General features: G+C 32.6%; 1 protein-coding gene across 2 annotated transcripts in view; it reads left to right on the forward strand.

Moving 5' to 3' along the window:
* Positions 1 to 14,392, forward strand: part of LOC117119782 (transient receptor potential cation channel subfamily M member 1-like) — a 31,367-nt gene extending 16,975 nt beyond the window's left edge. For both annotated transcript variants that reach the window (XM_033264692.1, XM_033264691.1), the window contains exons 14-23: positions 420 to 648; positions 955 to 1,143; positions 5,262 to 5,411; positions 6,625 to 6,753; positions 7,533 to 7,781; positions 8,203 to 8,377; positions 8,711 to 8,834; positions 9,250 to 9,443; positions 12,192 to 12,324; positions 12,635 to 14,392. In XM_033264692.1, coding sequence (XP_033120583.1) covers positions 420 to 648; positions 955 to 1,143; positions 5,262 to 5,411; positions 6,625 to 6,753; positions 7,533 to 7,781; positions 8,203 to 8,377; positions 8,711 to 8,834; positions 9,250 to 9,443; positions 12,192 to 12,324; positions 12,635 to 13,817 — 2,755 coding nt within the window. In that variant the 3' untranslated portion in view covers positions 13,818 to 14,392. The remainder of the gene's footprint in view (positions 1 to 419; positions 649 to 954; positions 1,144 to 5,261; positions 5,412 to 6,624; positions 6,754 to 7,532; positions 7,782 to 8,202; positions 8,378 to 8,710; positions 8,835 to 9,249; positions 9,444 to 12,191; positions 12,325 to 12,634) is intronic.
* The last annotated feature ends 7,538 nt before the right edge of the window (positions 14,393 to 21,930 follow it).

Raw genomic sequence — 21,930 nt, forward strand, 5'->3', positions numbered from 1 at the left:
TTAAATTATTTAAATGGAATTAAATGATACAATGCTTTATGTAGTATTATAGTATAAATTATGTAATATAATGCAAAGTGAATTTTTTAATAATTATTTTTATATTTGTATAATTAAAATTATTGTTTATTCTTATTGTTATTAGTATGTTCCTGCTTAATTAATGAACATTTGTAAATTCTAGTTTGGACAAGCACAACTTTTGATGACAGTGTTTTCACTTTTACCTCTCCTGGTATCTCTAGAATTAATATTGTTTTGTTGTTTTTGTTAATAATTTGTTTTGAATTGTGGTTTTCGTTTGTTTTTGTAATTGTATTTGTATAATATATTAATATTATTACCGAATAAATAAAATAAATAAATAAATAATTTGATAATGTATAATAAAACACATTTTAAAAATAATTATTTTATAGAGAATTTCAGAACTTGGCTCTTGATCTATTGGACCAGTGTTATCGTCAGGATGATGACTTCACTATGCAGTTATTGACAGTACAGTTAAAGAACTGGAGTAATCAGACTTGTCTAAGTCTGGCAGCTATTGGCAACCACAGGGAGTTTACTGCACATATATGCTGTCAACTACTGCTTAATGATCTTTGGCTTGGTGGCCTACAGCTCAGGAAGTATATGAACTTCAAGGTAATAAATGAAACTAAGTATATAATTGTAGCTCACTCAAAGGACCCTAAACTATGACAGGGAAAAAAAACCCACTCAGGTACATGATATATAAAAAAGCAACCTGAATTATTAAATACTTGTAAATGTCCATTTTACTTGCAGCATCTGTTGTCTACTTGTAGCATCTGCTTTCCTTTTGTATCTTTTTACACTTTTGGTATCTACTTTTCACTTGGAGTTTATACATTCCATTTGTAGTAATTAGCATTTTGTATGAATCAATTGGTGCATTATAGATATCTAATGTGCTTTTTTCCTCTTTAGGTTCTGTTTGCAATATTTTTGCCACCAACTTTACTTGCTTTAACTTTTAAAACAAAAGAAGAACTACAACTTCAGCCTCAAACATTGGAGGAGTTCATCCAGGAGCAAAAAGATGAAATAGGTTCCTCAAATTCAATTCAAGATTTGAATGCAGATGAGGAGCAGCAAGATGGGAATCACTTAGAAATGGTACATAATAATAATACATTTTGATTTCCTCAAGTATAGGTGAACGCCAAATCCAAGGAGGAACAAAGTTCCTGTACAAAATTTGGCAGTCCCAAACATCAATTATTAAAGAAAAGGACAATACATTACATTTACACACAGCATAGATATCCTGCAATAGGTTGATTTAACTATGTTTAAAATTATCTATTTATTATTATTATTATTAAATTATATATTCCTTTTATTTTGAAATCAAGTTCAATACAGACAAAAAATTCAAATATGAGTGGCGGCTGTAGGATATATTTTGTAGGGGGCTAAGCTGTCCGACAGGGGGATAACTAAGATAAGGATAACTTTGGCGCATCACCATCAGAGGGCCTTCTGACTGAGCCGGGGAATACAGTTGGCACTATACTCTTAAACTCAACTCAATTAACACGCATTGCATTTCATTAGGCCTTTTTTTTTTGGTCTGACTGGCCGACGATATCTGGTCTGTGGGGGCTTAACCTGTCCGATGGGGATTAAGCCCTGCTGGTGCCGCCACTGAACCAGTAGTGAACTGTACATTTGATAAGATTATTTTCAATCGACTGTAATCTAAGCCTGGAACTGTAGATTGACTTCTTTTGAAAACCTGAAATCTAGGCAGATCATTCATGAGAAACATACTGTATGACTTGCATATACAACTTCAGATCGGTGGCGCACGTTTCCAGTGAACGGTGCATCCTTATAATCAACAATATAATAAAGTAGCAGAAAAATAAAAAAGCAATTGAACATTTTGCTTTTCAGTAGTCTACGTACAGACTAGCACACTAAAACAAAGAAGCACATCAAGTTAATACAATTTGACACCTAGTCTACAAAACTACAAAAAAGAACAGTAACATCAACAGATTAATGAGTTGCGTAAAATCATTCTTATACCTTAAATCTTTCTTATACCTTAAATCTTTCTTCCAATCTACTTCAACCTACTTCTACCTCCCCTTCCCCCTCCCATTTCCTAATTCCTAATCGGACATAAAAGCAATTCTAGTAAATTAAATACATAACGAAACATACAACAATCTTCAACAAAATACATAAATATATATAAGCAGTAATACAGATCACTTTTCACATACGACTTACACAATTTATCAAATGCAATAAGCACATCATTATTCATTTCATTTTCATTTCATTTCATTTATTTATTCAGACAAGTGTCTTGGGGCCCCAAAAGCAACAAAATCACCATGACAAAAGTCTGGAGCCCCAGAAAACAAAACTTAACTACATTATTAGCGAGTATATACAAAGAAAGGTTTAAAATGTAAAAAGTGAAAGGCCAAGACAATAAAAATAATTTTAAAAAACACAGATTTCGCACACAATTGAATAATAGATAAAATTTCATAAAAGAACGATAAAAAATTTAAGCGTCGAGAAAAAATTGTTTAACTTGCCTTAAGAAAACCGAGAGAGAACAAAGGACTGCAGAATCTTTTAGTTCAGAAGGAAGTGAGGACCGTAGAACAGGGAAACGATGGATAGCAGAGAATTTGAGACAATTAGTGCGAGCGTATGGATGTTTGAAGGTGAGAGAATCAGGGTAACAAGGATTAATTGCAAGATTATCAACAACACTGTAACAGTAATTAAAATTATACAAACAACGAAAAATAAAAGAGATTAAAATTTGATCACGACGGTCCTTAAGGGACAGCCAGTTTAACAGCTTGAGCCTCTCCTCATAAGGTAATACCCCCCAGCCGACTTTAAGAATACGCCTAGAAGCACGTCGTTGAATTTGTTCAAGACGTTCAGCATGTTTGGCGTAAACAGGACCCCAAGCAGGGAGACCATACTCAATGATAGGCAAGATCATAGCTTTATACAAACAAGAGATGGCTTCAGGTGAACTATTTCCAGCATGGGAAAGGATTACGCCAAGGAGTCTGTTCGACTTGGACACAACATGCAAAATGTGAACATCCCAAGAGAGCTTATGATCAAGGTGCACACCTAGGTACTTATAACTTTCAACAGATTCAATTTCATTACCATTGAGGAAGTAGGTGGGCTTTTCAAATTCACGCTTCCTAGTGATGTGCATAACTTTGGTTTTATTTACATTAAAAGTCATAGAGTTGACAGAAGCCCAGTTGCACAGTTGATCAATATCTCTCTGAAAGATGGTAGCGTCATTATTGCACAACATATGTCTAAAAAAAGTACATCATCAGCTAATAAAACACAATGAGATAAAAGGTTAAAACTAATGTCATTTACAAAAAGGTTAAAAAGGACCGGCCCAATACAACTACCCTGAGGTACACCGGAGGTGACAGGCAAAGAAGATGATATTGTACCATTAAAACAGACACGTTGGTATCTATTACTTAAAAATGATGATATCCATTTCCAGACATTACCCTGAATATTAAAATGAACAGCAAGCTTGTGTAACAATATATCATGGGGCATTTTATCAAATGCTTTACTCATGTCAAGAAATAGAGCATCAGTAACACGAGGATTCCGTTCGTCAAGGAGACGAGACTATTCATAATCAACATTAGTTAATTGAGTTAATTTACATTGCACACGTGACTTGCAGAATTTTTTGGAGTGATAGTAAGATACATTAAAATCAAAATAGCATCTGCATGGACTAGGTAGAAGCAGTTTATGGCATCTGTAATCCAAGACTTCAGAGTGTGGAACCAGGACTAACAGTATTGACAACAAACATTTTGAATATGTTCTGCAATCCTAGGCAAGATATCCCAATTAAATGGATCCAACAGTTGAGAATAAAAATGAAGAAACCACAGTTAATATTTTAAAGCAAATGATGAAACGATAAAATCGATCCGATCCTTGTTGCGTTAAAACTTTGAAGTTGCCAGATATGACAGTAGCCATGGTGACTGTAATCAAAAAAACATCTGAAGAAGTGGAACTACATGAGAGTGAACCGTCAATCAGAAAATCAAGATCGGTAATTTGCATATGAAAAGAACTCTTCCTTGACATCGAACTGACAGATGATTCTATACAAATTCAACCAAGCGTGACGAGCAAGATCAAGGTGACAGGTAAGATCAATAGGCCTACAAATGGCTCCTGTCAATCAGTCTGAGCGGCTTTAACCTAATTCGATGTGAGCGAGGGGTGTAAAGTTGGTCCGACAGTAGGGCTAGCTCAGATGATGCTTAGAACAGGCAGATGAAGGTGCTCCTTAACAATCAGACAATAATAGTGACTCGTACTGATGTAATAACGATATTGATATATAAAGATACGATCATTTCTTCCAATTTATGTGCGATTATAGGCAACTTTTCCAGAGCACTTCAACGTTCACATAACCACTATCCATTTTTCCATTATTATGTGCGCAAGTAGAACAATACTATATTACACAGGTCAAACAGCATGATAACAGAAAAAATTTATAACAATAAACATCATTAATAGACATGCACTCTGACTTTTCAACATCCTATATATTTTGTTATGCTACAGGTTTTGGATTGATTTTAAAAATTTAAATAGTTATATTAAGGATTATGTTCTTTGATTAAGCAATTATTATAGCATTACTTACTTAAACTTAATCATAGTATAGAAAGGAATGTAATTAAAATCTAAACAAACTAGGGAAATTTTAATAAAAGAAATAAAATATTATTAATGATTATGACAATAACACTAATGACTGTGGAACTGTTTCATCAATGATAAGAGTAATAATGAGAAATCCAAGTCGACTAATGGCACAGTATTTGCTTTAAACATCATTTACTGGAATCGACTTACCATTTGCCAAAGTAAAAATATTACAGCTCTTCAGTACTGCCACAATCTTATGCTTATTACTCAGTTTAAAAATTAACAACATTATACTGGTTTTGGGAAAGCAAGCCTCATACAGTATATTATGATACCTTGCAAGCATTAAATATCTGACATTCAATGAATAGATAGCGATACAGATCCCCATTTGGAATTTAGTACAGTCGATGAAATGTAGGAGATGATTCCATGATTGGCTTATTAATTTTCATGACAAATCCAAGTAATTTCTTCTGTACTACTAGTTACTGTACATTAGATATTACACTATTTTTTTGTAGAAAAATCAAGAAAATGGTGCTGCATCTGGAAGATTTCAACCATTAGTTTCAAGTCCACGAAATATTCCATCGCAACACAGATCATTAAGAGTTGGCAAGAAAATATATGAGTTCTACAATGCACCAATAACTAAGTTTTGGACTCAAACTGTAAGTAATGTTATGATTTATACAAAGTACCAATAACTAAGTTTTGGGCTCAACCTGTAAGGAATGGAATGATTTATACAATGGAGCGATAACTAAGTTTTGGATGTAATGATTTATACAATGTACCGTTAACTAAGTTTTGGGCTCAACCTGTAAGGAATGGAATGATTTATACAATGTACCAATAACTAAGTTCTGGGCTTAACCTATAAGGAACGGAATGATTTTTTACAATGTACCGATTACTAAGTTTTGGGCTCAACCTGTAAGGAATAAAATGATTTATACAATGTACCGATAACTAAGTTTTGGACTCAACCTGTAAGGAATGGAATGATGTATACAATGTACTGATAACTAAGTTTTGGGCTTAACCTGTAAGGAATGGAATGATTTATTTTTATTTTATTTCAATTCGCATTCAAAAGCGAGTGGTCCGCCACTTATGGAATGGAAACAAAAAAACTGATACAAATTTCACTGTTTTTGTTTCTCAAGGTGCCATACTTAGTTTTGGTTGGTTTTCTTACAGGTATGGTGCCTGTGATTTATGTACCCGCTGAGCATTTGCCCTTAAATTGCGGGTGAACGGCACGCCTAGCTGGTTAACTGACCACTGCTTTGATTGTTTCCTCCTTTTTGTGTTTTGTTAAAATTTATAATAAAAAAAATATAATAATTTTTTAAAAATAACTAAATTAATTGAAATTAAAATTACATATACATACATATACATATACATATAATCATTGTTAAGCGCTTTGGGGCTTTAGTTAGTGTAAGGCGCTATATAAATCTAAATTATTATTATTGTCATTATTACAAATAAAGAGATACAAATAGTAACAAAGTCACAATAAAGACTACAAAACTCTAGTATATGTAAAATAAATGTGATCTTTTTATATACTCTTACACTATTATAAAATATATCTATGGAATTGTCTTCTTTGCTAAAGTTCTTATGTAATCTATTTTAAGTAACATTGACTCTGGCAAAAGAAATGTACCGATAACTATGTTTTAGACTTCTCTAAAAATAGGTGGTTTCAGATCATGCTCGTGGTCCCCTAACTTTTTCATTACATTCAATATAGTATAGAATTTTTGTCTTGACAAAATTAGGTGTCCACAAAAGATTAAATGTCTCTATTGTAATTTACTTAAATATTGTTAAAACTGAATGTGTAGATTTTTATTTTGTTTATCTCAGCTTACCTTCATCATGTTCATGGGACTGTATAGCTACATTGTATTGGTACCGACACCAGAGAAGCCTTCATTAAATGAATGGATTGTAGTTGTCTACATTGTTACATTTGCAGCAGAACAAATTAGAGAGGTACTCTATCATCTTTTATGCAAACATTGTTATCGTTCTGAATAATTAGCATTATATACCAACAGCATAGTTTCATGCAATGAAAATTTCAATTTATAACAACATAGTTGGTTTTAATTAACTGGTTACTGTAGGAGTTAATAATTTGTACTATATATATTACAAACATCATTGTTAGGCAAGGCTTTTTTTATAACTTTTTTTAGCAAACCCGCTGTCCGCCAATAATGATGATTTTGAATAAAAATAAATAAATTTTAATTTGATCAATTAGTACACCCACTGCCACGACAAAATGGAAAATTCAGAAAAAGTTGTTTTTCTTATTTTTATTACGCCTGCAGCTGCTTTGAAATTTACAAAAATAAGATGTATATTTCTTTCTAATTATTTTTCTCTGGAAGTTTGCTGAATAAGAAAACAAAATTGAATTTTTTTTTTTTTTTCGGCCCTCCTCTGATGGTCTTATAACAAACAAGTTATAAACAAGGTATAAAAAAAGTATTCGCATTATGATAAAAGTGCATCTGATAATGAATATATAGCTGTGTTAATTGAGATGAAATCAACATAAAATTTACACAGGTAGCCCAAATAAACTTGAATAATTACCATTTTAATTGCTGTTTTTTAATATTCAGAAGTGGTTTTGTGTCTTTAAATAAGAAGAGTGATGGTATCTCAGACACAAAGGGACCCTTAGGGCATCTTATGTTAGATGGATATGGCGCTATATAAAACCACACTATTATTATTATTTGTACTTTGTTAATTTATAGTTTGTTACATCTGAGCCAAGCAAAGTATTTCAAAAGGTAGAGGTTTGGTATGAAGACTACTGGAATATTCATGATACTGTAGCAATACTACTGTTTCTAATGGGCTTTGGATTTCGCATGAATTTACCAACGCTTCAAGCAGGCCGTGTTATATACTCTGTTGACATTGTTTTTTGGTACCTGAAGTTTTTGGACATTTTAAGTATTAATATCTATCTTGGACCGTTTGTAACAATGATGGGTAAAATGGTAAGAATTGTCAACTCAATTCTTAACCTTTGTATTCTATATTCTATATTATGTCTATTAATGACCTAATCTATAATTAGAACCTAAATTAATTTTAAAGTTAAAGGTTTTATGGACTCTAATGGCAATAAGCTGTTTAAGCTTTTTTTGTTAAAAATATAAATTTTGGTATTTTTTGTGATTTTCTGAATTCAAATCAAGTGAAATTAAATCATACACTGCCTGTTGTTTTGTGTGTATTTTTTTTGTGTATTTTTATATATAATAATGCTTTTACTGTATCTATACGGCAGGTTGCAGCCTTCTTAATGTTAAAGCATAAATAAAGTAATATAAATTCCCAACATGCTTCATTAGTGAGTGTAGAAAGGATATTAATTCAATGCTTTCAAAATGTAACATTTTACTGTGTATACTTTAGATGCGGGATATGGCTTATTTCATTGTCTTATTATTACTGATTATGCTGAGCTTTGGAGTAGTGCGTCAATCCATTACACATCAGAATATGGAACCTAGCTGGTACATGTTGCGCAATATTTTTCATGAACCATACTGGATGATCTATGGGGAGGTGTATGCACCAGAAATCAATCGTAAGTTTTAAAAATTTGAATGAATTTATTATTATTTATATCATTTATGTAGCACCTTTTCTGTGCAGATACAAAGTGCTTCTTTTCTGTGGTCATTGAATCTACTTGCTTTTAAGTGTTGCTGTTGGTAATCAGCTGAGGAGCAAGCAACTCCAACAGGTACCCTTGTATACTCCTAGCTGGAGAGCAGCAATGCTGATAAAGTGCCAAACCATTCTCGCTGCGCCAACCTTCTATTAATCGAACGTGATTGAGATTATTGATGTTTTTCCGATCATTAATTATGATATTACACTGCATTAAAAAAAAAATGATTATTTTACTTTACAACAGCTTGTGGGGATGCGCCTGACCCAACAAGGTGTGTACCTGGACACTGGGTTGTACCATCTGCTATGGCATTATACTGCATTGTTGCTAACATTCTACTCATTAATCTTCTCATTGCAACATTTAAGTAAGTAGTACTTTAACATTTCTTTTGGAGTAAGATGCTTGCCTTTCAACCATGGGGTTCTGTGTTCAGTTCCTGTCACAGCAAGAGGATTTTTTCCTGTTCTTGTGAATGTATTGCCACTCGTAAAGTGATTAAATGCGCTATAGTATTGGCATATCCTTGGCTCTGAGCCTAAGAATAAAATAAAATTATAAATAAAATACACATAAATATATTATTTCCAAAATTCTATCAAGTTTTATTTTACATATTTAATGTGGTACCCCTGTTATTGCTCATTATATTCAGTACTTCAACTATTGTATGTATTAGGCCTGAGTATAATTTTAGAAATAAATATCCTCTGACCATAATTAAGGTACTTAATTATAGTGTGAATATTTTTAAAAATTAATTATACTGATTTATTTTTCAGTAACACATATGCAAGAATCCGTAGCATATCAGATGTAGTTTGGAAATTTCAACGTTATCGTCTTATCATGGAGTATGAACAAAAATCAATGATGGTACCCCCATTTGTTATCTTTCAACACCTGTTTCTGTTCTTGCGAGCATTTATTTATTGCTGTTGTAGAAATCCCCGTCCAAGTCGAGACAAGGGACTAAGTAAGACAACTTTCATTGTACTCTATATGTAAAAACTAACATAGTAAGACTCACAACACAAACCATTTCACCACAGCTACCATAATAAGACTCACAGCATAAATCCCGTCGCCACCAAGGGTGCAGATCTGTTTTGAAAGGGTGGGGGGACATTTCGTGAGACCTCAGTCACATCAGTCCCACTATGGTTGGGACTGAGGTGCAAAAATTTGAGGAAATAATACCTCTAAATGGCCAGAAATGACACTGTTATATAGTAAAATCATCATCATAACATCACCATGATCTTTATCAGTTATTTTCGGCTATCAGCTGACTTAATAAGACTCACAACATAAAGCATGTCACTATGATTAAGCTCATAAGACTCACTGACAATATAAACACCCTCGACACAGCTAACCTCATTAAAATCACTGTAAAAATAAACCACCTCACACTACAACTAACCTAATAAGACTTGCAACATAAACCACATCATCATACTGTAACTAAGCTTGTGAAACTCATTGACAACGTAATCTCCCTCACACTACAACTAACCTATTAAGATTCGCAACATAAAACCCCTCACCACAACAACTAAGCTCATTAGAGGTCACTTAAGCAATTCACTTTTCACCGAGCATTTCTTTTGAAAGTGGTCAACTGATTTTTGTGCAAACAGCAACGTATGCAACCTCCTAGGACCTAGGAGTATTGGAATGTACTGGCACGATTCAGAGATTATCCCGGCCACACCTTGAGGATTGGAATGTGGTTTATCTAGATACAGCAGATATTATTTAAATATCTATAGATTAAAACATCCTGGGAATAACATAGAGAGCAGTTGACTATACACAATATCTCCTAGAAAGGAAAACTGTCCTCGGACAACATTCTCAGTTATCTCCTAGTTTAGGTTTTGGGGCAAGAATAATGATTACTCATGGAAGTGAACATGTATCTAGTCGAGGTTGTATAAGGCATATAGGGCCTATAAAATTTTAAATAAATAATTATTTGTTTGTAACTCTCCCCTTATCTATGGGGCTGATTTTATACTGTAACTGCTGAGAAACATTTGATTTTAATTTTAATTTATCAATAAAATCATTTAACATTTATCAGTTACATCAAAATTGGAAAAAGAAATATATACTGTATATAAAACAAAATAAAGTGTAATGGTGTTTTACAGGATAACTTATAAAATTTATTGAAATAAAAATCAATCTATAATATATATATATTATAGGTCTCTCGGCCAGTAAGAGAGACATTATACAAGAACTTTCCAAAACATATGCAGTAGATGTATTGGCATTACAGGAAACGCGCACAACAAAGGATCAACAACTACCAATCATTGGTTACACAGTAATCTCATACACCATCAACAGTATGGCTTGGCTATATACGTCAGAGATGATATTCCTGCAACTGAGCTTTGTTCCAATAGTGAAGACTTTGATGTCCACTGGAACGCCATCCGTATAAGGGATCAAACCATCGTAAACGTTTACAAGCCACCAGAAGTGAAATGGCCTTTTCCAGTTCTTCCACCATTTCCCGTACCAGTCCTTTTCTGTGGCTCCCAACATATTTCATGGGGATATAATAGAAATTCTGCGAGTGGTGAAACCCTTGTTGAGTGGGCAAACCAAAATGATCTCATGTGTCTGTTTGACCCTAAACAACTAGCATCTTTCAAGAGTGCAAGATGGGGAACTGGAACAAACCCAGACTTGGCTTTTATAGACTGTAGCCCCGAGACACCATATGCGAAGCATCAAATTTTGGCTCCCTTTCCATTTTCACAACACAGGCCATCACTCATTACTAGTGGTACTTACATAAAATCCACAAATTCCTCAAACAAACCTCGATGGAACTTTAAAAAGGCGAATTGGATTAGCTTCACTACCACTCTTGAATCTGAAACTCATATGCAGTAGCCCAATAGAAGATCTGGATAAGGCATACAATACAACACAAAGACTTACCATGGTATTTAAAGTATATTTGAAGTATGTTTGTGATTTGTAATGCCAGTGTACCCTCAAGGTTACAGTCTTTATTTGGAAAACTTACTGAACCATCTTCACTGTCTTTAGCATCGCCTAGTCTTGACCGTCCCACAAGTTCACAACGATCACGAAATACAAATAACATGCACTGCCTAGGCCCACTTTACATACTACTGGATCTCTACTACACTAGGCCTAAGCCTAATTATTCTAAGCAGTTGTCGAATTATGGTAAAAAATATCACTTATTGTGTTTATGGATGAGGGAAGAGAAAAATAAAATGATTCATTGCTTTCCCAATAGATCTTTTCCTTCCCTGCACCCTTCCTACGGATTAAAAACATACTGGAGCAATTTTTATGGGGTGGGGGTTTGAATCGAATATTTATTTTAATAGAATATTTTGTTCACGGAACAATTCAATTATAAAATGACTTACTTATGTTTACATATCGATATCGTTTGCATTTAAATTAAATTGAAGGTATTGAATAAATGAAATTAACATGTGTGACATGGGGCTGCGCCGTGTCGTGTCACACCATAAATTGGCAAGGCTTATATCCACCCTTTAGAATTTTGTGCATCAGATTTTTTTTAATTGTACCACTCTTTAAAAATATCCTGGTGAGAGGGCTGTATATATGTACATACCTACATATGGATGCATGCATGTATGTATGTATATATGTGTATGTATATGTATTTAACTTTGATTTATCTTAAACTTGATAGAGCTTTTTCTACCAGAGGAAGATATCCGGATACTGAATGATTTTGAAGAGGAATGTATGGAGCTTTATTTCCGCAGCAAAGAGGCTCAGGTGAAGACATCAAGTGAACAAAGGTTAAAGGTTACATCTGAAAGGTAAACACACATTATGATGCAGTACATGAATGATTAATTGGAATATTGTAAACAGTTGATTTAAAAAACAATAGTTTGTTAATTTTTAATTATTTTAACAATTTATATATTGGAGTCAAACGATAAATAGTGTATTTATTGCAAATTTGTTAATACTGTATGTAAAATGGAAATATAAGAATGCAGGTGTTTTTCTAATTGTGATTTCATACAGGTACATACTCCATTGCAATTTTTAGTAACATGCATTTAGCTCACTGTTGTCATTGTTCACATTTTCAGTTATGTCCTTATTTTATCATTTGTGCAGGGTTGAGAATGTGGAGCTAAAATTGGATGAGATAATCGCAAAAGAGAACTTGATCAAAGTTAACTTGAATTCCTTAGACACTCGGTTAAATGCACTGGAGAGTGTGTGTTTCCAAACTGTGCACAGTGTTCGCTATCTACAACATCTCTTGACTGCTATCTCTGTGGATCTATCTGAAAGTCGTGATTCTGTTAGTGAGGCAGAAAAGAAATCTAATGATGATTCACCAACTAAACCATCACAAAGAAAGATGGCTTTGTCAGAGACAATTCTTACACCAACATCAACTGCATCTTCTAAGGAAGCTTTGACTTACCTCTGGGAACAATCTGTTAATTATGTGCCAATAAAAGGCAATGTAGACAGTAGGCAGGATTCTTTAGGAAATTCTGCAAAAAAACCATCTGTTGAGAAAGATAAATTACAGTTACCAGTCAGTGAGGTGAGTGAGTTTGAAGGTGAACGAATTCTTACTCCAGTTGTAGAATCAACACCAGTGTCCTCTGGTAGAGAAAATCTTTCACTGATAGGTTTAACAGGTGTAAGATCCAAAGCAAAGAAAAAAGTGAAAGCAAGTCAGGAACGCTTGAGTACATTTGAAAGATATGCCTCAATGAATCCCCCCTCAAAAGCAGCAGTGGCAAGTCAAGATACAGAAGCAGGGCCTATCAAACGGCAGATGGGCTTTGAGGAACCTGTTCATTTGAGGGTTCCTACTAAACGTAATGGTCTGTCGCACATAGAATCAGAGTCTAACTTGTCTATTTATAGCGAGTCTGGTTTAACTAAGACATCTATACGGCAATCAACTCCTTACAGGGCTGCTCCAGCCTACAGCACTATCACAGACCATATTGATACAAGAGAGGTGGATAGCCAAGCAATGCTTGACCAGTCACATGCAATTAGCTTTGGATATTGGACAATGACCGATGGGGCTGGGACTTCAAGCCCATATGTTCACTCATTAAGTCCAAACATAAATTCAACCAATATGTATAGTGTGAACCAGTTGGAGAGGTGTCCGACACCGTTGAACATACCAACACCCAGTAGTGAGACAAATAGTGAATTTGATCCTGTCAGGAATGATGGAAATCTAGATGATAATGATGAAGGAATTATGTTTTTAGCAAATCCACAAAATGATGTCAGTCCAGATGAAGCAGAAACAAGGTGCTGAAGAATTACTATGATGCTTAAATAAGTAAATATGATTGATGATGTGTGCAGGGTCAAATTATTTAAACTTGTTACTCAATGTAAATGTAATACGTGTGTAAACAATATTTGCATTTAGTTGGTCTTGACTCACTAATGTCTTAACTTAAATACTTATCGTTTTTAAGTCTCTGTCCTTCATTAAGCTCAATACTTTGTACTTAATGCACATTGAAAGCATGTCAGTACTCCTTATTGTACACATGCTCATTTCAAAGTAATATGAATTAAGAAAAGTTTGCTTAGTAACAAAGTGAGAGCAACCCAGAATAAAGAAAGGATGGCCATGATTATTGGGTGAAATGGCCTCACACTCTTTATGAGAGTATATTATTTATTTTATTTTATTTAAGCATAATCAGTGTTAGTTGTTGCTTAGTAAGATGTACAGTAGTTTAGTATTACACCTACAGTACAGTTAAACTTGCCTAAGTTGACTTTGCCTAACTCAATAATTTCCAAGTCGATCTTATTTTACATGCCAAATTGTTGTGTTTTCCATTAATTAACAATCTGTAAGTCAAATTTTATTTAAGTCGAACAATTTTGCAATGTAGTGGCGTATCTAAAAGTCTTGAATTGGGGGGGGGGGCGAAGGTGGGGGCTAGATGATCAGTTGAGAGGCGCTAATTCGCAAAATATGGTGATTTTTATATACTTGACCGTGATGACTGTGATTTTGGGGGGTGGTGGACGACTGGGGGACACAAGTAATTTTTTTGGGGGGCGTGCACCCCCGCACCCTCCCCTAGATACGCCACTGTTGCAATGGCATTTTGGATTCGACTTAGGCAAGTTCAACTGTATTTTTGTTTAAATTGATAGCTTTTAGTGAAGCAGTTGTAGTGGATTTTTAATAGGGTAATTATTACCTGTGTGTCATGTGTAGAGGTTTACATACAGAAATATTATGAGCTATTAGCAATGTCTTCAATGCTCATTATTAGCTACTGTATTAGTAAATTTATCAACAAAACAAATAGGCTGTGTCAAGTCTGAACAAAAGTGTCATCACTGTATATAGGCTGTCATGTCAGAGCAGCAATGACATCAATGCATATAGGCTGTGTCAAGTCACAGTAGTAGTGTCACAGTATTGGCTGCCAAGTCAGAACAGAAGTGTCATAAATAAATATTGACTGTGTCCAGTCAGAGCAGCAGTATCATTAATGCATATAGGCTGTGTCAGGTCAGAGCAGCAATATCATCAATGCATATAGGCTGTGTGTTGTAGCTACTAAACTTTGTCATTTTGCTTCAAACCTTTCCTTTTTGTGTTGTGGCTACTGAGCTTTATTTTATTTTAAAGCCTTCAAAACCAAATACTATATCTATGTTGTAAGTTATTGTTATTAACTTATAAATGGAAAATTTTATTTTGTGTGAAATGATCAAATTTGTTGCTGATCTGTCGCATTCTGTATACTGTAAAGGTGAATCGTGTTAGAGATCCAGTGATGTATAGTAATCCATTAGTACTCAGGGATTTGGTGCAATAAGGGAATATATATAGAAAGAAAAATAATGCTAATAATAATTATCTTTATTTTTCTACAATTAATATTTGTAAATTGCTGTAAATTCCTTTATAGCATTTAATAGGATTTGAATGTGTCAGTATTGCTATTGCCACACAATGTACATGAATTGTCAATCTAAATTCATTATTATTATTATTACTACTGTATTATTATTATTATTATTATTATTATTATCATTATTATTGTTGTTGTTGTTGTTGTTGTTGTTGTTGTTGTTGTTGTTGTCGTCGTTGTTGTTATTATTAGGCCTATTTTTTATTCTAGATAGCCATGTTTTCTAAAGCCAATGTTAGTCTTCCATACTTTAGTTCTAGGTTATTATTGATATTATTATTTACTATTGCACTTGAAACACCAGTTAAATGGCCCTTTTCGTTGTGTACAGACGAAAGTGCGCCTATTGCAGCTGATTGGACAAGAAGTCACCGTTGCAAGTCCTGGGTTATTCTCTACCTTTATATTTTATTCACCATTATAATGTATTTCAGAATAAATATATGATAATAATTTAGTAGTGCTATTGTGAATGTATACTAATGTTGAATTACCTGCAGTTCGATATTGTGTCAACTACTTATCCTAAGATTCTCGTTTATGAAAGGAATAGTATTGGCCAAATTTTTGTCATGAAATAATGTTGACCATATTATGATATCTAAACTCACCAAGACGTGGCGTCATAGTCCACATCGTCTTGAAAGCCACCTCATTTCCATTAGCACTAAGTGTATATGTGTTAATCTTATAACTGTGCTTATTACTCAATTAATGGGGTCGTGTGTTTCCCATATTTCCTTGTGTTATCTTGTTAAAATGGTACCACGTTGTTACACAGGATTATCAATTTCATACAATACAGTGTTATAGTCTGAGAAATAGATTGCTTATAGTAGTTTTCCAAAAATCCGAAATATCAAGAGCTATGTACACTCAAGTGCTGCAACACTTACTCACTCACAAGAATATCTCTAACAAATTCTAATAATTCTAAAGCGGCGCTCGAGGTCCTTTATTGGATCATATGGTATGCAACCTTTCATCATTTTAATCACATATTGTATTTAATAATGTTGATTGTCTTTGCCAAAATGATTTATCATTACAATGTATTCATTTTTGAATTAACAGTTTATCCTGCCTCAAATGAATATATTTTTGCAACTAACAATGTGTATTCGTAAAATATGCAATACAAAAAACTGGTAATTGTGGTATGTAATAAACAAGTGAATTTCTAAATTGTAACAGTAGCAATACATTAAAATATTTAAAAATATTTACTGTTCAATTGTCTAGTCTAAGTTGTGTTATACATTTCTCTTTCTATTACTTGAACAACTCGACGTGTAATATTTCATCAACAATTACACAATTTATTTTTTATTTAGACAAAATATACATTGCAAAAAAAAGCAATACAATACAAAAACAAAAATTGTAGCTGCGTAAGTAACTGTCGTCAAATAGGTGTGCACCTCCAATTAAAGACTATTACAGTAGTATAACGTAAACATGTAACTAGTAGTCATTCTGCACTTACTAGGCATATATGAAATGTAGTTATTTTAGTGGAATAAGGTAATAAAGTATGCCTAAACAACTTGATATTGAAATACCAAAACACATTACAAAACATATGCCAATGTAAAATGTTTGAAACTAACTAAAGAAAGTTGATTGGCTCGATCTTTATTTATCTTAAATTCTAATCATGCAATTCTTTCTAAACTTTCCTTTTGCAGTTTTTCACCCGTAACCACTTCATGGTCCAAATCATACTTAACTTCTCGCACTAAAGTCCTACTATAGGTAGTACTAAAAAGACCCTAAGCAGGTATTTTGTTTTACTGTAAAATTTGCAAATATTAATTTAAGTATTTATAGAATGAAGCTCAGAACGTTGATTTTCACATTCAGCTCTGTAACATTAAATTTAAAAGGGGGTGGGGAGCGGGGAGCGGGGAATAAGACAAGTGGCCATACTGTATATTGCTTATTTGACCTTTCTTGAGTTCGGGGAAAAATACTCTAAAAATTCAAAATGTTGTGATGTAAGGATAATTACAGAAACAAAACATGATATGATGAGACGCCAAAATCAGGTGAAAATGAGCCTGATTACTACAGTAATCAAAAACTGGCATCCCAAGGGAATTTGCAATCATAGTGTTTGGTAAGGCAGCAAACGTATCAAAACGAATTGGTGTCATACGTCGCATTAATTGATGTGACGTATGACACCAATTCGTTTTGATACTTTTGCTGCAATATGACTTATATGATCCTTCCATGTAATTGAGAATCAAAAATTACACTCAAATATTTAAATGATTCCACTCTTTCTATGCAATCCCCATTATGGACAAGGGAAATATCTTTAAATTGATTAAGAATGTGAATAGTACCAAAAATAATAAATTTAGTTTTATTAACATTGAGAGTATAGTTGGTTAAACTTTAACCATTTAGATATTTTGTTAAAGTTTGAATCTAATTCATGTTGTAGTGTGATAGGGTTAGAGGAGCTACATAAAAGAGTGGTATCATCGGCATACATTACACTTTACAAGAAACAACATCGGAAGAGCCTATAGACAATATTGTGAAGTCGTGAGTTTTTGTGATCGTTTACGTACGCAGTAACAAAGAGAGGGTTTAGTCGACGTCAATTCAATCATGGAGGAATAATTCAATTGAATTAATAAACGCAACGCGACGACTCAGATACTCAGGTACTTTATTTCGTCTATACAATCAAGACATTTGTTTTCCGCCAGCTTTAAAAAACTAAAAACAACGAATCAATACAATGAAGTAGTAATAAATAGATGCTTAAAGACATATAAGAAAACAAAAACACTGCAAATAGGCCGTGAGCTCGAGCCAAGACCTCAAAAAGGCTTAATTTTTTTACATCCGTAGTACACACCGTGGAAGTATAAAGAACAAATAAATGAATAAATAAATAAAAAGGGCCCCCTTTTCCTTAGGAACGGCCTTTTATGGTCTTAAATTAGGATTTATGAGCAAATTAGACATCGCATGGCTGTAATTTTCGAAACAGAACATAATAATAAAGAGTTATAATATAATACAATATGTCTTTAAAAACAGCTTTCTTGTAAAAGTCACATTTTCATGATGGATTGTTATTAGTATTGTATCTATTGCGAATAATTCGAATAATGATATCTCAGATTCACTAGTAAATAGAAATAAACAATTATATATTATAAAATTAATACGACTAATATTTAACAGGAGAATAATAATAATAATAATAATGATGATGATAATAATAATAGTAATAACTTGGTATTATTATTATTATTATTATTATTATTATTATTATTATTATTATTATTTCCCTAAGTTTAATTTAAACGGCTAATATTCAGTAGGATAATAATAATAATAATAATAATAATAATAATAATAATAATAATAATAATAATAATAATAATAATAGTAATAACTTGGTATTAATATTATTATTATTATTATTATTTCCCAAAGTTTAATTTAAACGGCTAATATTCAGTAGGATAATAATAATAATAATAATAATAATAATAATAATAATAATAATATAATAATAATAATACTATGAAAATTAATACGGCTAATATTCAAAAATAATAATTATAATAATAATAATAATAATAACTTGGTATTATTATTATTATTATTATTATTATTATTATTATTATTATTATTATTTCCGTAAGTAAATAAACACATCTGTATCTGGGTTATTGACAACAATGCGACTGTTTGACTTTGCTGCACACACACTGTGCAGGATCATCCTTGTGTCAGCTTCCTCATGATTGCAAAATAGATTTGGCACAGGTAGCACCTCTACTGCAACGCCGTTGTTTCGAATAACACATAACATGACATTCATTGCTAGGCGCTACGAAAACATGGACATCAGAAAGAATCTCCCTTTCACACATTCTCCACTCTTAAAAAAGAAAGTCATCGTAATCATCATCATCGTTGTTAACAACATGAACCTTAAATATTGTTACTATATAATATATATTATACAGAGATTTGAAATGCATGAGTGACTATACCAGTTTGCTGGGGTGGGGGTCCAACCGACAGGGGAACCACCCCCACCCTCCCCCTCATTTTTAAACTGTTTTAAAACGATTTCAGGGAGTGTTTGTTGAAAATACAGGTACATAAGCAAAAATATTATTAATAAGCCAATTTGAGTTTAAATGTAGGCCTATATTTAATTTAAGCACACAAACTATGTAGACCTACACAAACATTTCATTACTGATCATTTTTTTAGTAACTCGTTAGTGGAATAAGTAGGGCCTTCAAGGAAATACTGTACATCCTAATGACTCAAGTTACTGCATCACCGTTTTTATAGTTTTAATACAACCAATTTCTTATAATTTTAAATAGATTTTCCCCTGAATTCGTGATACATCGCACGCATAGACTTGTGTTAAATGCGTGACAAATTTACAATCACGCATGTGTTTCTGCAAAATGCGTGTTTCATTAAAATCACTTTGAAATGCGGGATCGTCCCGCACGATGCGAAACGGTTGGTAACTATGTTTATTGGTAGCGTCCCTTCGCTGTCAAAAATATTTTTTTGGCAGTTGCGTCCCCGGTGACATCATGAGGGTATGGTGAAGGCTGGTTATGATTTGGTGGCACATCGATTGAGTATTTTCATTCATCTGGTCATGTAAGTCAGTGGCGTATCTAGATGTCTTGAAATGGGGGAGGGCTGATGGGTGGGTGGGGCCGAAGGTGAAGTGGGGGCTTGATGATCAATTGAGGGGCGCTAATTCGCAAAATAAGGTGATTTTAGGTGATTTTTTAATACTTGACCGTAATTTTTTGGGGGAGGGCGCGTGTAATTTTCGGGTGGGGGTCGGAGAAGTAGATACGTCACTGATGTAAGTAAAGATTCAGGTTTAGATGGAAATGTAACCCTCTTTAAAATTGGTTCGTTTGCTTAATACAACTTCATTGAAAATGTACAACGGATTCAGATTCTTTTATTGACATCACTAAACAAAATAGTATTACAGTTAAAATAAATTAAAGACAAATCGTGACAACAAAAAGAGAAAACATCTAAAAAAAGCAATCGAAAGAGAGAGAAAGAACGATGAAACTTTAATCAGTCACATTTCCTTTAGCACGCTCAAATGCTGTTGTATAACATCATAACGGTCTGCTGTCACCTGTAGTTTGAAGTAAGTTTTATTGACTGAACTTTGAACTTCATTTAAAAACATACGGTTTTAGATCAGCGGCACGCATCAGCATGATGGCGCGTTCACAAAGGAAACATACAAAATCAAGAAAATTAAAGAGCAAACTAAACTTAAAAACAACGAGCAAAACAAAGATATAAAATTCAATACAGTACAGTAAAAAAGAAGCAGTTTTAGTACAGTATTTTACTGGTATTTGGAAATACAACAGTTATCTTACTAAAACCTCCTCATTATTATTGTTATAATTAATGATATTAATATTATTATTGTTATTATTATTATTATTATTATTATTATTATTATTATTAATATTATTATTATTAATATTATTATTATTATTATTATTAATATTATTACTACTATTATTTGGTACTGTATAGTCATTTTGTTTTTATTACTCTTTCATTATTACTTATATTATGTTATAATTGTTCTTATGGTTCTTATCGTCATCATTATTACTTTTATTCCAGGTACTAATGTTGCTAATTAAATATATTATGATTATTATGATTATTATTATTATTATTATTATTATTATTATTATTATTATTATTATATTATTATTATTATTATTACTATTATACTACTACTATTATCGTAGTTATTATTTTATTACAATTTTTGCAAATTATTACCGTATTTATTAAATTGTTATTATAGGCCTTTAAAATTACTTTCTCTGTTAATATAAAATCAGATAAACAAAACAAAAACAATAAACAAATGAGAGAGAGAGAGGAAAAAAGGAAATAATAAAAGTATCAATAAAGCACATATAGTGATAAATCAGCACAGAATCAATGATAAATAAATTAAAATAATAATAAAGGTTGTATTTAATTAGTGGGCGGTATATTTTTTAATGTAGTTATTCTCTATTTCCATATAGCAGTTAAGTATTGTTTACAATGATGATCAACAGTTCCTCCGATTTTATCGATTCTATTTTAAAGAAAATTTTGAATAAAGGCCATCAAATATATTCAACTGATCCGCTTTCGAAATCATCCGTATCCACAACACATTAACTAGTCCTTAAGGTCGTCAAAGTATTTATCTCTAATATTGCTAAGGCGTGTACATTGAAATAGAAAAGATCAGTGCTTTCGATGCTATCGTTATTACATAGTTTACAGTAACCTGAATGTTTATCATTAGACCATGCACATTTTCTTCCTTCTAGATTCAATGAGTTAGTCCTTGCTTTAAACTTTAAACTAACAGATTCAAAATTCAGCTTATCAAACAGATATGTTTTGGAATGTGTTTG

Source organism: Anneissia japonica, unplaced genomic scaffold (assembly GCF_011630105.1).
Source record: "Anneissia japonica isolate Jap-2015-1 unplaced genomic scaffold, ASM1163010v1 scaffold724_len3256291_cov202, whole genome shotgun sequence".
Lineage (NCBI taxonomy): Eukaryota > Metazoa > Echinodermata > Crinoidea > Comatulida > Comatulidae > Anneissia > Anneissia japonica.